At 42.2% G+C, this 15,252-nt stretch overlaps 1 protein-coding gene across 5 annotated transcripts in view; it reads right to left on the minus strand.

The window, feature by feature from the left end:
* The window catches only part of SUSD4 (sushi domain containing 4), a 104,700-nt gene that overhangs the window by 24,521 nt on the left and 64,927 nt on the right, over positions 1-15,252 (minus strand). For all 5 annotated transcript variants that reach the window (XM_072409902.1, XM_072409896.1, XM_072409901.1 and 2 more), the window contains exon 5: positions 7,137-7,325. In XM_072409902.1, the coding sequence (XP_072266003.1) occupies positions 7,137-7,325 (189 nt within the window). The remainder of the gene's footprint in view (positions 1-7,136; positions 7,326-15,252) is intronic.

Below are 15,252 nucleotides of genomic sequence, written 5' to 3' on the forward strand. Positions count from 1 at the left end.
CTTTCTTCCTGCAGACAAAATGCAGAACACAGAAACAACTGGAGTCCAAGCTATCATTATAAATGTCCAATGTCATGATATAGAATAGTAATTACCATTGCATATTGGGAAAGCAGTTGCATCCAGGGCTATGTTAAAATTTGAGTCCTTTGTCCTAAATATTAATTGTGTAGGCTTCTTACTATCACCCCTATTTGTTTACAGGAAAGTTTAGGGCTGACAGCTACTCATGCTGATGCCACTCCCAGCTCCAGGATGCACATAGTAACAATAAATGAACCCCATAGACAACCATTTGGCTGTTGGTACGTCTGGGTATGAACTATCCATACACTATGGCTTGAATAACATACGCAATTTGGTGTGTCCAACTTTCAGCAGCTGGATGGAGCACCGCGGCAAGAAAAGGAAAGGTATATATTGGGGAGAAAGGGGGATCAAAGTAAACCTGTTGTTTTGTCCCACATGGGGAGAGAACAGGTTCACTTTGTGACGTACAAAAGATATCCCTGAGGAAGCCTAATAGTGGCGAATCGCGTCAGATTTTTGCACAAACTCTATACGGTCGGGACTTTTGCTGTTCTTCACACATTTATTTGTTGGATGACATAGAAGCACTGTGTCTAGTATATAATACCTAGGTCCTGTGAAGTGTTAACAGGACCAAGATAAAATACCTGATTGTGTTATGTAAATGTTTTTCTTTGATACTATGTAACAAATACACGTGTATATTATTTCATACAATCCCTGAGCTGTGAACCTTAATAATTTTCCTCTTATATACATTATATATTCACTTTGGAGTGGCCAAACTTGATGTAATCATTTGGTTGCATCTTGCAAATGTGAACTAAGAGCATCAGGTTGATCCAAATTGTTGTGATCCCTTGGAGCGGAATTAAACCCAGTCAATACTCACCTGTTCCCATTCCGTCCCGAGCCGCTCCATCTTCCTTCCTTCCTTCTTCTATTCTGCATTCTGATCTTTGCCCATCTTGATCGGCTGGCATGACAAAGGCGCAGGCGCGCGGGAGATTATTCAGCCCTAACACCTGCAAGGTAAGCCAGGCTGTGCCAGGTATCTGGGCAATCAGCTGGGTGACAATCAGGCTGGTATGAATACTTATTGCAGAAGGTCCTTTTCTGCAATAAACACCTGGCCGATCGCAATTTTTCAAAGAGGGACTTCTGTTCCAATTCATCCCTTGTGCAGGGCGATACGTAGTTATGATCACATATAGAAAAAAATGAATCTCTTATTCCCATTACTAAAATCATATCACTAACTTCAAAAATTGTTTTCAGTTTTTATTCTTTAATAAAAGAATAAATGCTGATCCTACCATTAAGTTAAGTCATTTCCTGTAATGGGGTGACAACCTTCTCCTCATTGTACTTTTGTGTTGCCCTGGGAAGATAACAGCAGCTGTGCCAACATGCACTGCACTGGCATGATGCACTCTTACCACTGTTGGGAATCAGACCAAGTAATGAGGAGCTAAAGCTTGAACAAGTGCATGTAGACGAGAGGTAACTAAAAGAAGCTGGAGGAAATCAGTGGCACTGATATATTAAAAAAATAAAGGTGACAATGCCCAATGTAAGTCCTTAGACACTGCTCAGTATATGCCTTGCTCTCATCCTACCAACCTGCCGGTCTTCATAACGTCACACAATGCCGGTGCTAATCCTTTTGGAAACAACAAAAAACAAATAAAACAGCAGAAATCTAGAAGGAAAGTCGCTGTGACAATCGGTGGTTGCAGGTTTTGTAGTCACCTGCAGAATGTGCACATTTAAGACAAGCTTCAGCCTTGCTTCAAAGAAGCGTGTACAAAAGCATGGCACGATTTCTCTGTTATTGTGACAGTTACTTGGAATTCAAGGCTGGCTGCATCAAGCAAATGATATAAACAACACATTCCTGCCACCTTTGTAAATTTCAGAGGCACCGGCCTGGCAATGCAGATGTCAGCGCTTGACAAACGCTTGCAATGATTTATTTGTCTGACATTAAATTTAAATAGAGGGTTGGGAAAAAACAAGTTGTTTGTTTGGCGGCCATATAGAGAAACGTGCATGGCGGTTTTATTTGGATTTATTGGAAATCAATGTAACTCTTTTATTTTTATAATCAAGTGTAAAAATGACACAAACAGAAAACACTTCTCATATTAATGTATTTTTATCTTTTTTTCCAAGAGCATGCACTAATCAATGCCAAGGAAACCAAATTTAGAGCTCAACTTTGATCATAACTTTAAATTTAGTTTTGAATAAAATGGATAAAGGTTGGAGCCTCTATTAGGTTTGTATTTTTATTTGTTAGAACTTCTGTAACAAAGCATTCTTTTCACTGATCATCAGGGTGAGAGTTCCCTCTTCTACTGACCACCAGGGTGAGTGTCACTTCTACTACTGACCACCAGGGTGAGGGTCCCTTCTCCTACTGACCACCGAGTAAAGGTCACCTCTCCTACTGACCACCAGGGTGAGAGTAAAATCTCTTCCTGACCACCAGGGTGAGGGTCACCTCTCCTACTGACCACCAGGGTGAGGGTCTCCTCTCCTACTGACCACCAGGGAGAAAGTCACATCTCTTACTGACCACCAGGGTGAGAGTCACATCTCCTACAGACCACCAGGGTGAGGGTCACCTCTCCTACTGACCACAAGGGTGAGAGTCACATCTCTTACTGACCACCAGGGTGGGGGTCAACTTTCCTACTGACCACCAGGCTGAGGGCTCCCTTTCGTACTGACCACCAGGGTGAAGGTCACCTCTACTACTGACCACCAGAGTGAAGGTCACCTCTCCTACTGACCACCAGGGTGAAAGTCACCTCTCCTACTGACGACCAGGGTGAAAGTCACATCTCCTACAGACCACCAGGGTGAGAATCCCTTCTCCTTCTGACCCCTGGGGTCAGGATGACCTTTCCTACTGATTACAAGGGTGAGGGTCTCTTCTCCTACTAACCACCAGGGTGAGAGTCCATTCTCCTTCTGACCACTAGGGTGAGGGTCTCCTCTCTTACTGACCACCATGGTGAGGCTCCCCTATACTACTGACCACCTGGTTGAGGGTCCCCTCTTCTACTGACCACCAGGGTGAGGGTCACCTCTCCTACTGACCACCAGGGTGAGGGTCTCCTCTTCTACTTACCACCAGGGTGAGAGTCACCTATTCTACATACCACCAGAGTGAGGGTCACCTCTCTAACTGATCACCAGGATGTGGGTTCCCTCTCCTACTAACTACCAGGGTAAGGGGCCCCTCTCTAACTGATCACCAGGGTGTGAGTCTCCTTTCCTACTGACCACCAAGGTGAGGGTCACCTCTACTACTGACCACCAGTGTGAAAATCACCTCTCCTACTGACCACCAGGGTGAAGGTCACCTCTCCTACTGACCACCAGGGTGAAAGTCACCTCTCCTACTGACCACCAGGGTGAAAGTCACATCTCCTACATACCACCAGGGTGAGAATCCCTTCTCCTTCTGACCCCTGGGGTCAGGATGACCTTTCCTACTGATTACAAGGGTGAGGGTCTCTTCTCCTATTCTCCTTCTGACCACTTGGGTGAGGGTCTCCTCTCTTACTGACCACCATGGTGAGGCTCCCCTATACTACTGACCACCTGGTTGAGGGTCCCCTCTTCTACTGACCACCAGGGTGAGGGTCACCTCTCCTACTGACCACCAGGGTGAGGGTCTCCTCTTCTACTTACCACCAGGGTGAGAGTCACCTATTCTACATACCACCAGAGTGAGGGTGACCTCTCCTACTGACCACCAGGGTGAAGGCCACCTCTCTAACTGATCACCAGGATGTGGGTTCCCTCTCCTACTGACTACCAGGGTGAGGGTCACCTCTCCTACTGACCCACCAGGGTGAGGGTCACCTCTCTAACTGATCACCAGGGTAAGGGGCCCCTCTCTAACTGATCACCAGGGTGTGGGTCTCCTTTCCTACTGACCACCAAGGTGAGGGTCACCTCTCCTACTGACCACCAGGGTGAAGGTCACCTCTCTAACTGATCACCTGGGTGAGGGTCACCTCTCCTAGTGATCGCCTATGTAAGGGGCACCTTTTCTATTAAATACCTCTCCACAAACCACCAAGAAAGGATCACATCGCTCACTGACCTTCAATGTCAGGGTCACCTCCCACTGTCTTCCACTGACCATTGATGTAATTTGGTAGCTCTCCCCATGAATTACCAATCCAAGACGGCACTGCGCTAACCACCAATGACAGAGAAATGCACTAAAGGCACAAATATATAGAGAGATCTGTTCTACTGACAATTATTAAGAGTCACTTCTCCTCTATCCAGTGTACTAGTGGTTAGTAGTAACCTCCATATTCATCAGATTTGGCACCTTGGAATATTTTTCTTTTTCCAAAATTTACATAATTGATTAGAGGAACTTGCTTTGAGCCAATAGAGATACAGTAAAGAAAAAACATCAGATATCTTGACCGCTAGGTGAAAATAAGATGCCATTGATGTTTATTTGTGAATGGAGAGAATATTGAAGGGGACAAACATTAGAATTGTCTTATACATAAATAAATGTGAGATTTTATATCAGTCCTGTTATTTAACAGACAAACCTTGTATTTAACAGTTCCAAAGGAAGCAAATATCAGAAGTTCATTGTCACGTACTCTTGCATCCACTTTAACAATGTTCCTGCTGTCAGTGATTTGCAATACCAAACTTTTTTTTACTCTCATCTATAAATTGTGAACATGTCATTGCATAGGTTAGGTCTCATACTGTCAGTGTTTCCCCTGATTCTTCTCCTTTTAAGCTCAGATACTAAATTACAAATGTCACATTTATTTGTAACAAGCCATTAGCAAACCTTTCACACTTTATAAAAATCCATTAGTTCAACATTAATGAAGATGACATTCATTAAACTCCAGAACAACAAAATATATCTCTATAGTCTGTAATGGCAAAACATTTTTATTATAACTCTTTTTAATAAATTTGTCTGTTTATGGAGTCACAGAGTGTACAAAACATAAACAAGATCATCTCTAAAATGAGACAGCGTTCTATAAAAGCCAAAATGTGTCTGGGCCAACACAACATAAAAATGGATACATGTAGAATATAAACGTATTAGAAAAACAATACAGGGTCTGATAAAGTTTTCTTCCAGGATTTGCTTCAAAATTTAAGAGAATGTATTAATCATAAATATAGGTTAGTTCACCCCTTTTTAATTAAATCCAATGTAAAAGTAAGTACACTCTGGGAATGAATTAGGTTAACCACCTGGGCGTTACACTGATGTCTAGATTTCTGTACCAAAAGTGTTACAGGTTTTCATGAAATTTTTTTTTTTAAATTGTAGACCTGTAACTTACAGAAATATGTCCGAATAGGGGTCTAGTAGATATAATGCATCTTACCGGTCCCGCTGGTATAGGAGACGGCACCCGACGCTGGAGAGGGAGATCGACGCTGGAGGACGACGCTGGAACACGGACCCGACACTGGAACACGGACCCGACGCTGGATGAGCACAGCGGGACCAGGTAAGTGAGATTTTAATATAGACGAAAAAGTACGGGGTTATCAATAGTTGCAAATATTTTTTGCACGGAAAAGTACGGGGTTAGCGGTTGGGAGGTTAATCATGGGTGAAAATGTTTATAAAAAGATACCTATTTTATGTCACTTACAGTAAGGTGCAAATAGGCAAACAGATAAATAAACAGAAATAGATTGTAAGCTCTTCTGGGCAGGGTCCCCACTTCCTCCTGTGCCATTGTTTGTATCTGTCTGTCATTTTCAACCCCTATTTATGTACAGCGCTGCATAATATGTTGGCACTATATAAATAGTTTCATAAAAATAATAAAATATGAAATACATAGTGTATATGGCAGGTGTTCTACTTGCCAAAATATTTTTGACATTTCTGCCGCACCTGAGCCTGCCAATGTACAACCAGCCCGATGACCTGTCTTTTCCCTTGAGCATTTGAGTAATACAGCTTGGTCACCTACCCGCCCTCAGCCTGTAACTGGATAGAGAAGGTGCAACGGCAGTGACATGAATCACACGTAATTGGCTATCAGTGTGCCAATCCCCACCAAGTCTCTTAGTTTTTGTATTAAGAATAAAAAGAAGCCGACATCAAGACAGATTTTAGTAGTTATATTAGCAACAAGATCCCCTTTAAAGTTAGGATGGGGAAAAGACCATATCCAATGGCCAGCGGTGTCCAACAATGGGGCCCCGTGAAGAACTGACTCACCCATGCTGGATGAGGAGGTAGGGGGCTCTCACTCAACAGCCCACTTTTCACTTCTCATGTCCACCCCTGCCATGGGCTAAAGCAGATCAGAGAAATTTTAGTTTTTCTATCATTATAGATTTAGAAAGGGGTTTAATTTCCAACACATTTCAGGTATTTGTTTCTTCTTCCTCTGGGTTTGGGTAATGTGGCTGAGAAAATAAGAATGTGTTAAGATGATTGTAACACAAAGATGAGACAGAAATCCTGCAGAAAATATCTTGAAGGCTTTATAAGCTTGGAATTAACGAGACATTGGATGGTATAGGTGTAAAACGGTGGTTATTAATATTTAGAGCAGTGTTTCTCAACCAGGGTTCCTTCAGAGGGGGCCAGGGGTTCTTTGAGCAATTTGCACCTCTCAGGTTTAAGTGACTCCAATGATCTTTTTGGCTATCTGTAAGGGTGACATTCTTCCCACTGGCCAGCAATGTAAGAGGAATTCTTCCCACTGACCACCACACTAATATACTGTAAGCTGTGGATATAGAAATTATAGCCGGGGTTCCCTAAAACCTGAAATGTATTTTAAGGGGACCCCCTATTTTAAAAAAAGTCCAGAAATGCTGATTTAGGGTGTGGGATAAACACAAAAACATAGACAGAACATCCATAAAGTAGTGCCTAAAGGCCACAGTTTCACCCACTAAACCACCATGATACACAATTTTAAATTGTAGCTCTTTCCCATGACAGAACTTTGTAACATTTTATTTTAGTTTTACGTATCATTTTTATTACATTTTACATACATTTTTGATTTATAAACCACATGCACTAACGTATAGAGAGAGGAATAACTAATTACCTTCCACATCAAGGCACCTGGGAGGTTCGTCGGACCATATCAGGTTGTACATGCACTCCAGATACTCTGCCCCCTCCAGCTTGTACCCGGGAAAACACTGGTAAGACACCACCCGACCCACAGGAAATGAGGAGTCAAAGTCCGAAATATTGACATAGCTGTGAGGAAGAACCAACGGCCTCAAACATCCTGCAAATAAAAAAAAAAAAAAAACATAAAAGAAAGAAAAGAAAAAAAAGAAAATCGTATCGTACATGCACATTGTGGTCCTGAAAGGACAGAATAGGAGGACTGAAAACCCTGAGAGATACATAAATTGTATCAACAGCCAAATACTCGTTTGGTAATCATAGTTAGAATCTTTATTGAATGGTCTAGATGAGGCAACACGTTTCAGGGATCAGTGTCATAAGGGCTAAAAATGAACACATTTCATATTCGTCAATATACTATAAACAATTCATTTTATAAAAATGTATATAAAGAGACATAAATCATATAATATGTAAATAGGATACATGTATTATTCATTTATATATATATATATATATATATATATATATATTAAAGCAATACATGATCAGAGTTTAAAAATACCAAATATATTTTGCCATATACCATGTATACTCAAGTATAAGCCAAATGTTTTTTTCACCTGTATAAGAACCTCGGTTTACCTCCGGCCACTAGATGGCACTGTGTCCTCACATCTCTGACATAAGTTTTTACACACTTTACACACAACACCATCTACTGGTGGCCAACAATAATGCACAAAAGATTATTTAGGAGCATGCGGCCCATCATAGCAAACTCAAAACTACAAAATACTTCAACCTGAGGGGAAAAAAACAGACTGAACCCATGTGGTTTATTTTTGTCCTCTTTCAAATAAATGTTTTAAAAATAACACACCGTGGATGTATTTTTTTATTTACACTCATTTTATTAGTATTACTCTTCTGTTCTTAGCTGTGAGGGTTGCATTTTGTGCCCTAGGTTTATAGTTAAATCAATGCATTTTTTCTCTTTTTTTTAATTAGGTAAAAGTAGGTATTTTGGTTAATATGCAGATTGGCTTATATTTGAGTATATACGGTACATTTCGGTACACATTATCAGTTTTTTAAGTAAACTTTTTTGACAAAACGTAAGGAAGACATAAAAACAAGTAGTCTTGTTTGCTTTGAAATCAATATATAATTTGTGACAACTGGATAGACCGCTGGGGTCCAAGCACCCTGCTACTGCATTTGTTTCTTATACAAACTTTAATTGGTGTGTAAACTTTTTCTAATTTAATACCTTGCAAGGAGTCATGATCGCCCCTGGTGGAAAAATTCTTTCAAACTCATTGTAACCTTTTTCCATTTTTGATTCGCCCTTTCAATAAACTGTTTTAAAATGTCAACTTATTTACATGTTTCAGCTTCACAATTGACTAAATTCTTGAAGTTGTTGGAACCCGCAGGTGGTAAATTTTTGAATTTGCAATTCCCATAGTTGAAATTGGCCAAAATTTACTATGTTTATGTGCAGCTAAACTCTCCATCAGTTCCTATAAATGTCTGTTGTGCATTTCTATTCATTTTGCAGTTTTCTATAGCACATAAAAAGATTTTTGGATTAACTTGGGGTGATTTATGAAAAGAGCAGAGAACAAGCAATAGAACTGCCCGCAGCAAGCTGTTAGGCCATTGTTGTCAATCCCTAACCGGCACCACGCGCTGGAAGATGATTGGTTGCTGTAGGCTGGCGCTGTCTGCTCTTTGATTAAGCTAAGAGCTCGGGTTGAACATGCAAATTACGTTTTCTTTTCCCATTGCAGAAGCTTTTCTAAGCCAATATCGATAGAGAGGAACTCAAACAAGAGGTGAGTAGGGATGGAATGTATGCTTGGCACCGTTATTCCCGATCAATAGCCCTCGTGTAATTTATCTTCTTTTGTATACACCTGTGTAAACCTTCCTTCCAATCCCCGATAAGAAATTATACTGTCAACGCAGGGATTTACGACGGCTCGGAAAATAAATCAAAGAAAAGGACGAGCTTTTTATACCATGAACATTAATACTACAATAAAGTCTCCTGTGTGTAAGTAATCCCAAATGTGGAATTAATAACTGCAACTGCGTGATTTACAATGTGCATTGGTATTTATTGCAGGATTTTGATCCCTTGCATTTTTTTTTACTCATAATGTAATAAAACTGTTTTCATCATGTTGGTTTTTTTAATTGTTGCATTGTTTATATAGTCAGGGAAAACCAAGGCAATGTTTAAACTGGCCATGAGGTGGCGGTGCAGTTACCGCTTCCTCATGTACGTGAACTGCTTCCTCTGGGGAGGAGCTACAGGAAGCTCCACCCTCTGGCAGCTCAAAGAAGAATGAAAGGTGGTGGCCGTGAATGGTTCAGTACTGCCACCAGCTATCTAATCTGAAGATGCTGGTTCTTTAAGAACTAGCGGTGCAGTACGAGTGACCTAGGAAGTGCCAGCTGCCAAGAACTGCACAGGATTGCTCAATCCCAAGGCAGGACTGAAGCTGTCCAAAGGGGTCTTTTTTTAAAGCAGTCAATCTGACATTCATGGGAATTTTCACTATGATGGAGAATCTTCCAGGTCTAGATGTTTCAATGGCAGTAAATGATCCTCCACCAGGGAATGTTTCAGCGAGTGTCACATTCATTGTCTTCTACATATACCCCTAAGTGTTCCTTTTTGTTCTATTACTATGTTTGCATTGATTTATTTTAATATATATGTGTATAGCTAATAATATTAAAATATACAAGGCAAACAAAAAAAGTATGCAAAGGTATACAATCAAAAGCAACTGTAGCCTCACCTAGGGGGTCTAATTATAATGTAGTCAATTTGACATTCACTAAACATTTTAATAGGTGAAAACACATGGACATAGAAGATAATCCATCAGGGAATGTTTAGTGTATGTCACATTCACTGCTTTAAAAATAGACCCCATGTGGATCTAAAGCCTAAAATGTAGGCAATAGGGAAAAATCGAAATCCTCAATTACTAGGGACACAACAGGAAGTGAGAACAGATCTCCCCAATGTAAGAAGACATTCTCTTTGTCCCATGGAAAGATGTTCTTGATTTTTGGAGACCCAATATGAAGTAGGAGGAGATATCTCCAAGCTCAGGGAAATTCACTTCCAGGAGAGCCGTCACTGGAACTGGTGACCCCATGGAAAGATTTTCTCTCCAATTATTGGGAATACAATAGGAAGTAGATGGAGATATCTGCAGGGTGAGTTGGATTCCCTTCTTAGACAATTGTTACTGGAATGAGTTTCAACTTTGAAAGATGTTCTTCTTGATTTTAGGGACATATCTCCAAAATCATGGGAATTCATCTCCTGGATAATTGTTACTGTGTCCCCATAAAAAATGTTCTCCTTGATTGTTTGGGACCCAATAGGATGTAGAATGAGATATCTTCAAGCTTAGGGGAATTCTCTTCTTAGACAGTTGTCACTGTAATTGGTGTCCCCATTGAAAGATGTTCTTGGTTTTTGGGGACCCAAAAGGAATCTCCTGTGCTTCGCCTTTAAATTCCTCCACAGCTCTTGCCCCAAAAACCTTTCCGACCTGTTAGAAAAACACTGCCCTACCTCACTCCTCTGATGACCTACTAATGACTTCCTCACTCATAACCTCATCACACGTACGGCTCCAACTCTCTGGAATGGTCTTCCCCATCCTATTCGGCTTGCTCCTACTTTCTGCTCATTTAAAAGAGCCCTCAAAACCCAACGCTTCAACCTCATCTACCCGTCGTCTTCTGTCTCCTAAACCCTCACTACTTCCCACCACTCCATATCTCCCTCCTATTGTGTGATACTTCCCCCACCTCCTAGATTGTAAGCTCTTCTGGTCAGGGTCCTCTCACTCCCCAAAATAAGAGGAATTCCCCTCTAAGACAGTTGTCACTGGAATCCTCAATTACTTGGGACACCATAGAAGAGAAGATCTTTCCAATGCCAGGGGAGTTTCCCTCATAGACGGCTGTCCAATTTTGCAGATTTACCCTCACTTCCGGTTCAGGTGACAACTATTGGACTGGTGACCAATGAAGGGAGAGGGACAATCACCCCACTGGGGACACAGACATTAATATTACCCTGATTAGGGTTTCACCCCCTCACTAATCCACGCAATACTAAAATAGGAAGTTTTGGCTTCACATATAATATAAACATCTTTCACATTCCTATCAGCCTACGCATGTTTTGTTTCTCTCCATTAAACAGCAATTTGCATAAATTGTTTAATATTATTTTTTCTTTGTAAATGAACTGCTCAGAATCTTGGAATGAAATAATTTTTACTTGGCAGCACTGCAGCATCCCGTATAACTGTGTGCAGTCTATGGCTAATACTGCAGGGTCCTTCCACATAGGGCCCATTCACACCTGACCATGGTGCAGTGGTGCAGCAATATATGCGCATTATGTAATGCATTGAGATTAATTGTGTTAAGGCTGCACATTGAAATGCAAGGGGTGTCAATGCACCGAAACCAGAAAGGGGTCTGACATGGGCTGTCTTTTCTGATCCAGTGCATTGCAATACACAATAATGCGTTATCATACACTGCAATGCATATGTGCTGATTAATGCGTTACAGTGTCACTGACAAAAAATGTTCACACGTCTGTCCACCTGCAGCTCTGACTGTACCTGTGATGTCTAGCTTTTCCACAATGCACTAATGCACACAATACACATTCATGTATGTTGGGATAACGTGCTCATTAACATCTGCAGGCCAGATTTTTACTTTTTGCTCCCCTAGGCCAGCTAGCTTGTGCTGCCCCTTCCCCACCAATCACAGCCTTTGATGCTGAAACACTCACAACACATTACAAGAACAAAATACAGCAAAGGGACAGCAAAATGGGGGAGCGAGCAGGAGATGGGAGAGCAAGCGGGAGTGGGGAGAGAGGAAGGGAGAAGAGAGCAAAAAGAGAGAGACGGAGAGAGAGAAGAAGGGAACGGGAGACAGAAAAGTAGGAAGGGAGAGGGAAGAGAGGGGGAGAAAAGAGAGGAGGGAGACAGAGGGAAGTAGAAAGGAGAGAATGTAAAAGAAGAGGGGGGAGAGAAGGAGATGGGAAAGAGAGAGACTAGGGAAGAAAGAGGGATGGAAAGAGGAGAGGGAGAGAGAGGAACAGGGGATGGAAGAGTAAGTGGGAGTAGGAAGAGAGGTAGGAGAGGGGAGAGAGAGGAAGAACAGAGAGAAGAGGAGAAATATTCAATATGGGGAGAGAGAGAGGGAGACGTGAGAACAAGTGAGAATAAAGCAAAAGGAGATAGACAGGGGAAAAGGAGGAGAGGAGAGGGAGAGGAGAGGGAGAGAAGGAGAGATGAAAAATTTGAAGAAAGAGGAGAGGAGGAGAGAGAGGAAGAAGAAGGGAAAAGAAGGGAGAAGAGAGGAGAGAGGTAGATAGAGACAAATAGGGAGAAGGGAGAGAGGAGAGGGAGAAGAGAGCAAAAAGAGAGAGACAGGGAGAGAGAAGAAGGGAACGGGAGACAGAAAAGTAGGAAGGGAGAGGGAAGAGAATGGGAGAAAAGAGAGGAGGGAGACAGAGGGAAATAGGAAGGAGAGAATGGAAGAGAAGAGGGGGGAGAGAAGGAGATGGGAAAGAGAGAGACTAGGGAAGGAAGAGGGATGGAAAGAGGAGAGGGAGAGAGAGGAACAGGGGATGGAAGAGTAAGTGGGAGTGGGAAGAGAGGCAGGAGAGGGGAGAGAGAGGAAGAACAGAGAGAAGAGGTGAAATATTCAATATGGGGAGAGAGAGAGAGGGAGACGTGAGAACAAGTGAGAATAAAGCAAAAGGAGATAGACAGTAAAAAAGAAAAAGGGAAAGGGAGAGGAGAGGGAGAGAAGGAGAGGTGAAAAATTGGAAGAAAGAGGAGAGGAGGAGAGAGAGGAAGGAGAAGAAAAGAGAGAGAGAAGGGAAAAGAAGAGATAAGAGAGGTAGATAGAGACAAATGGGGGGAAGGGAGAGAGAGTAGAGAAATAGAGAGGTTACTTCTAGTGAAAGACAATAAGTACATTTCCCTGTACAATCAGTGATCACTATAAATAGTTATCACAGTTATCACATGGACAGGAAAATAAACAAGGCTCCTGACCAATGCCGCGAAAGGTAAGTTGTCTAATGACAATCTCAGGTGTTGGATACATGCGATCGTGTTGAAGGTATAATTATATTTTAAATTGCATGGTGTAAAAAGTTATATAGCAAAGGCCAATAAAAAAAATAAAACAGAAAAGTTTTGTGTACCATTTTGTGTCTGGCATTGGGGTGCTGTTAGGAGTGACGCCAATTCATCCTTACTTATCCATTAAGAAAATTATTAAAAGTTTAACATTTAAAATCCCTAGACATAATTTATTGTGTGTCTTATTTTTGCTGCAGACATATTATGACAAGATGGGAAGTGGCACCACAGCCTGGCATGTTCCCGGGCATATTCTCTGTCTGGCCATAGTCGGTGGCACTGGATACACAACTGTGGTTACATAGAAGAGAGTTGGAAGGATTATAAAAAGGTGATGTCTTGGGCTGTCAAGGCAAAGCGGGGGCACCTAACACTAGCTAGAACTTCTGGGGGAGGACGTTGTGTTAGTCACCTTCTGAATCATACGGATTTCATTTGTCTGCAGATTTTTATTGTTGCACAATAAAAGAATCGCTTTAATGTTCTGACAATACAAATGTGAGTTGGAACTAATATGCAGATAAGAAATTCTGTCTTTTCTCTAGCTGTATGCATGTTCCTGTGCAGTGCTTTGGAAATCACCCAAGTTAGGGATCTCAGGTACAGTCAGATGGTCAGGTGCGTGAGCATAACACCGTGCACAAAATATGGTTAAACACACATAGAAAACTCAATAGGAAAATATTGATGGAAATTGATGGAAAAAATGATACGGTGACTGGGCCTCTTTAATTATACAATGTGTAGGAGCCAACTGGATGCACGTTTTGAACTGCCTGACTACACAAAGTTAATACCACCCTGCAGGTCGATAGGGTTACATTACATAGCTCGAGCGCACCATAATGCATCATATGTATGGGTTAAATTGCAATAAAAAATGAATGAGTTGTCATTGAGCGGTGGTATTGACTTTCTGTTGTGTTCCTGTAATTTAAGGAAGAAGGGGGGTATTTCCAGGTAAGCCTGATCTATTGTATAGATAATATATATACACACGCAGCCTGCCCAAAATACAAAAGGCCCCAAGGCTTTGAAGACAGTGTTATAATCTGGAGTTCCTGTAGGGGCAGTGTTATAATATGGGGTGCCTATAAGGGCAGTGTTATGATCTGAAGTGCCTGTGGGGGGCAGTGTTATAATATGGGGTGCCTGTGGGGGCAGTGTTATGATCTGGAGTGCCTGTGGGGGCAGTGATATGATCTAGGGTGCCTATGGGGGCAGTGGTATGATCTGGGGTGCCTGTGGGTGCAGTGTTATGATATGGGGTGCCTATGGAGGCAGTGTTATGATCTGGGGTGCCTGTGGGGGTAGTGTTATGATATGGGGTGCCTGTGGGGGCAGTGTTATGATCTAGGGTGCCTGTTGGGGCAGTGTTATTATCTGGGGTGCCTATGGGGGTAGTGTTATGATATGGGGTGCCTATGGGGGCAGTGTTATGATATGGGGAGTCTGTGGGGGCAGTGTTATGATATAGGGTGCCTGTGGGGGCACTGGTATGATTTGGGGTTCCTGTTGGAGCACTGGTATGATTTGGGGTGTCTGTGGGGGCAGTGTTGTGATTTGGGGTTCTTGTGGGGGCAGTGGTATGATCTGGGGTGCCTGTAGGGGAAGTGTTATGATTTGGGGTTCCTGTAGGGGAAGTTTTATTATCTGGGGTGCCTATGGGTGCAGTGTTATGATTTGGGGTGCCTGTGGAGGCCATGTTATTATCTAGGGTGCCTGTGGGGCCAGTGTTATGATGCGGGGTGCCTATGGGGGCAGTGTTATGTTATGGGGTGCCTGTGGGGGCAGTGTTATGATATGGTGTGTCTGTGGGGGCAGTGTTATGATATGGTGTGCCTGTGGGGGCAGTGTTATGAT

Source organism: Pyxicephalus adspersus, chromosome 4 (genome assembly GCF_032062135.1).
Source record: "Pyxicephalus adspersus chromosome 4, UCB_Pads_2.0, whole genome shotgun sequence".
Lineage (NCBI taxonomy): Eukaryota > Metazoa > Chordata > Amphibia > Anura > Pyxicephalidae > Pyxicephalus > Pyxicephalus adspersus.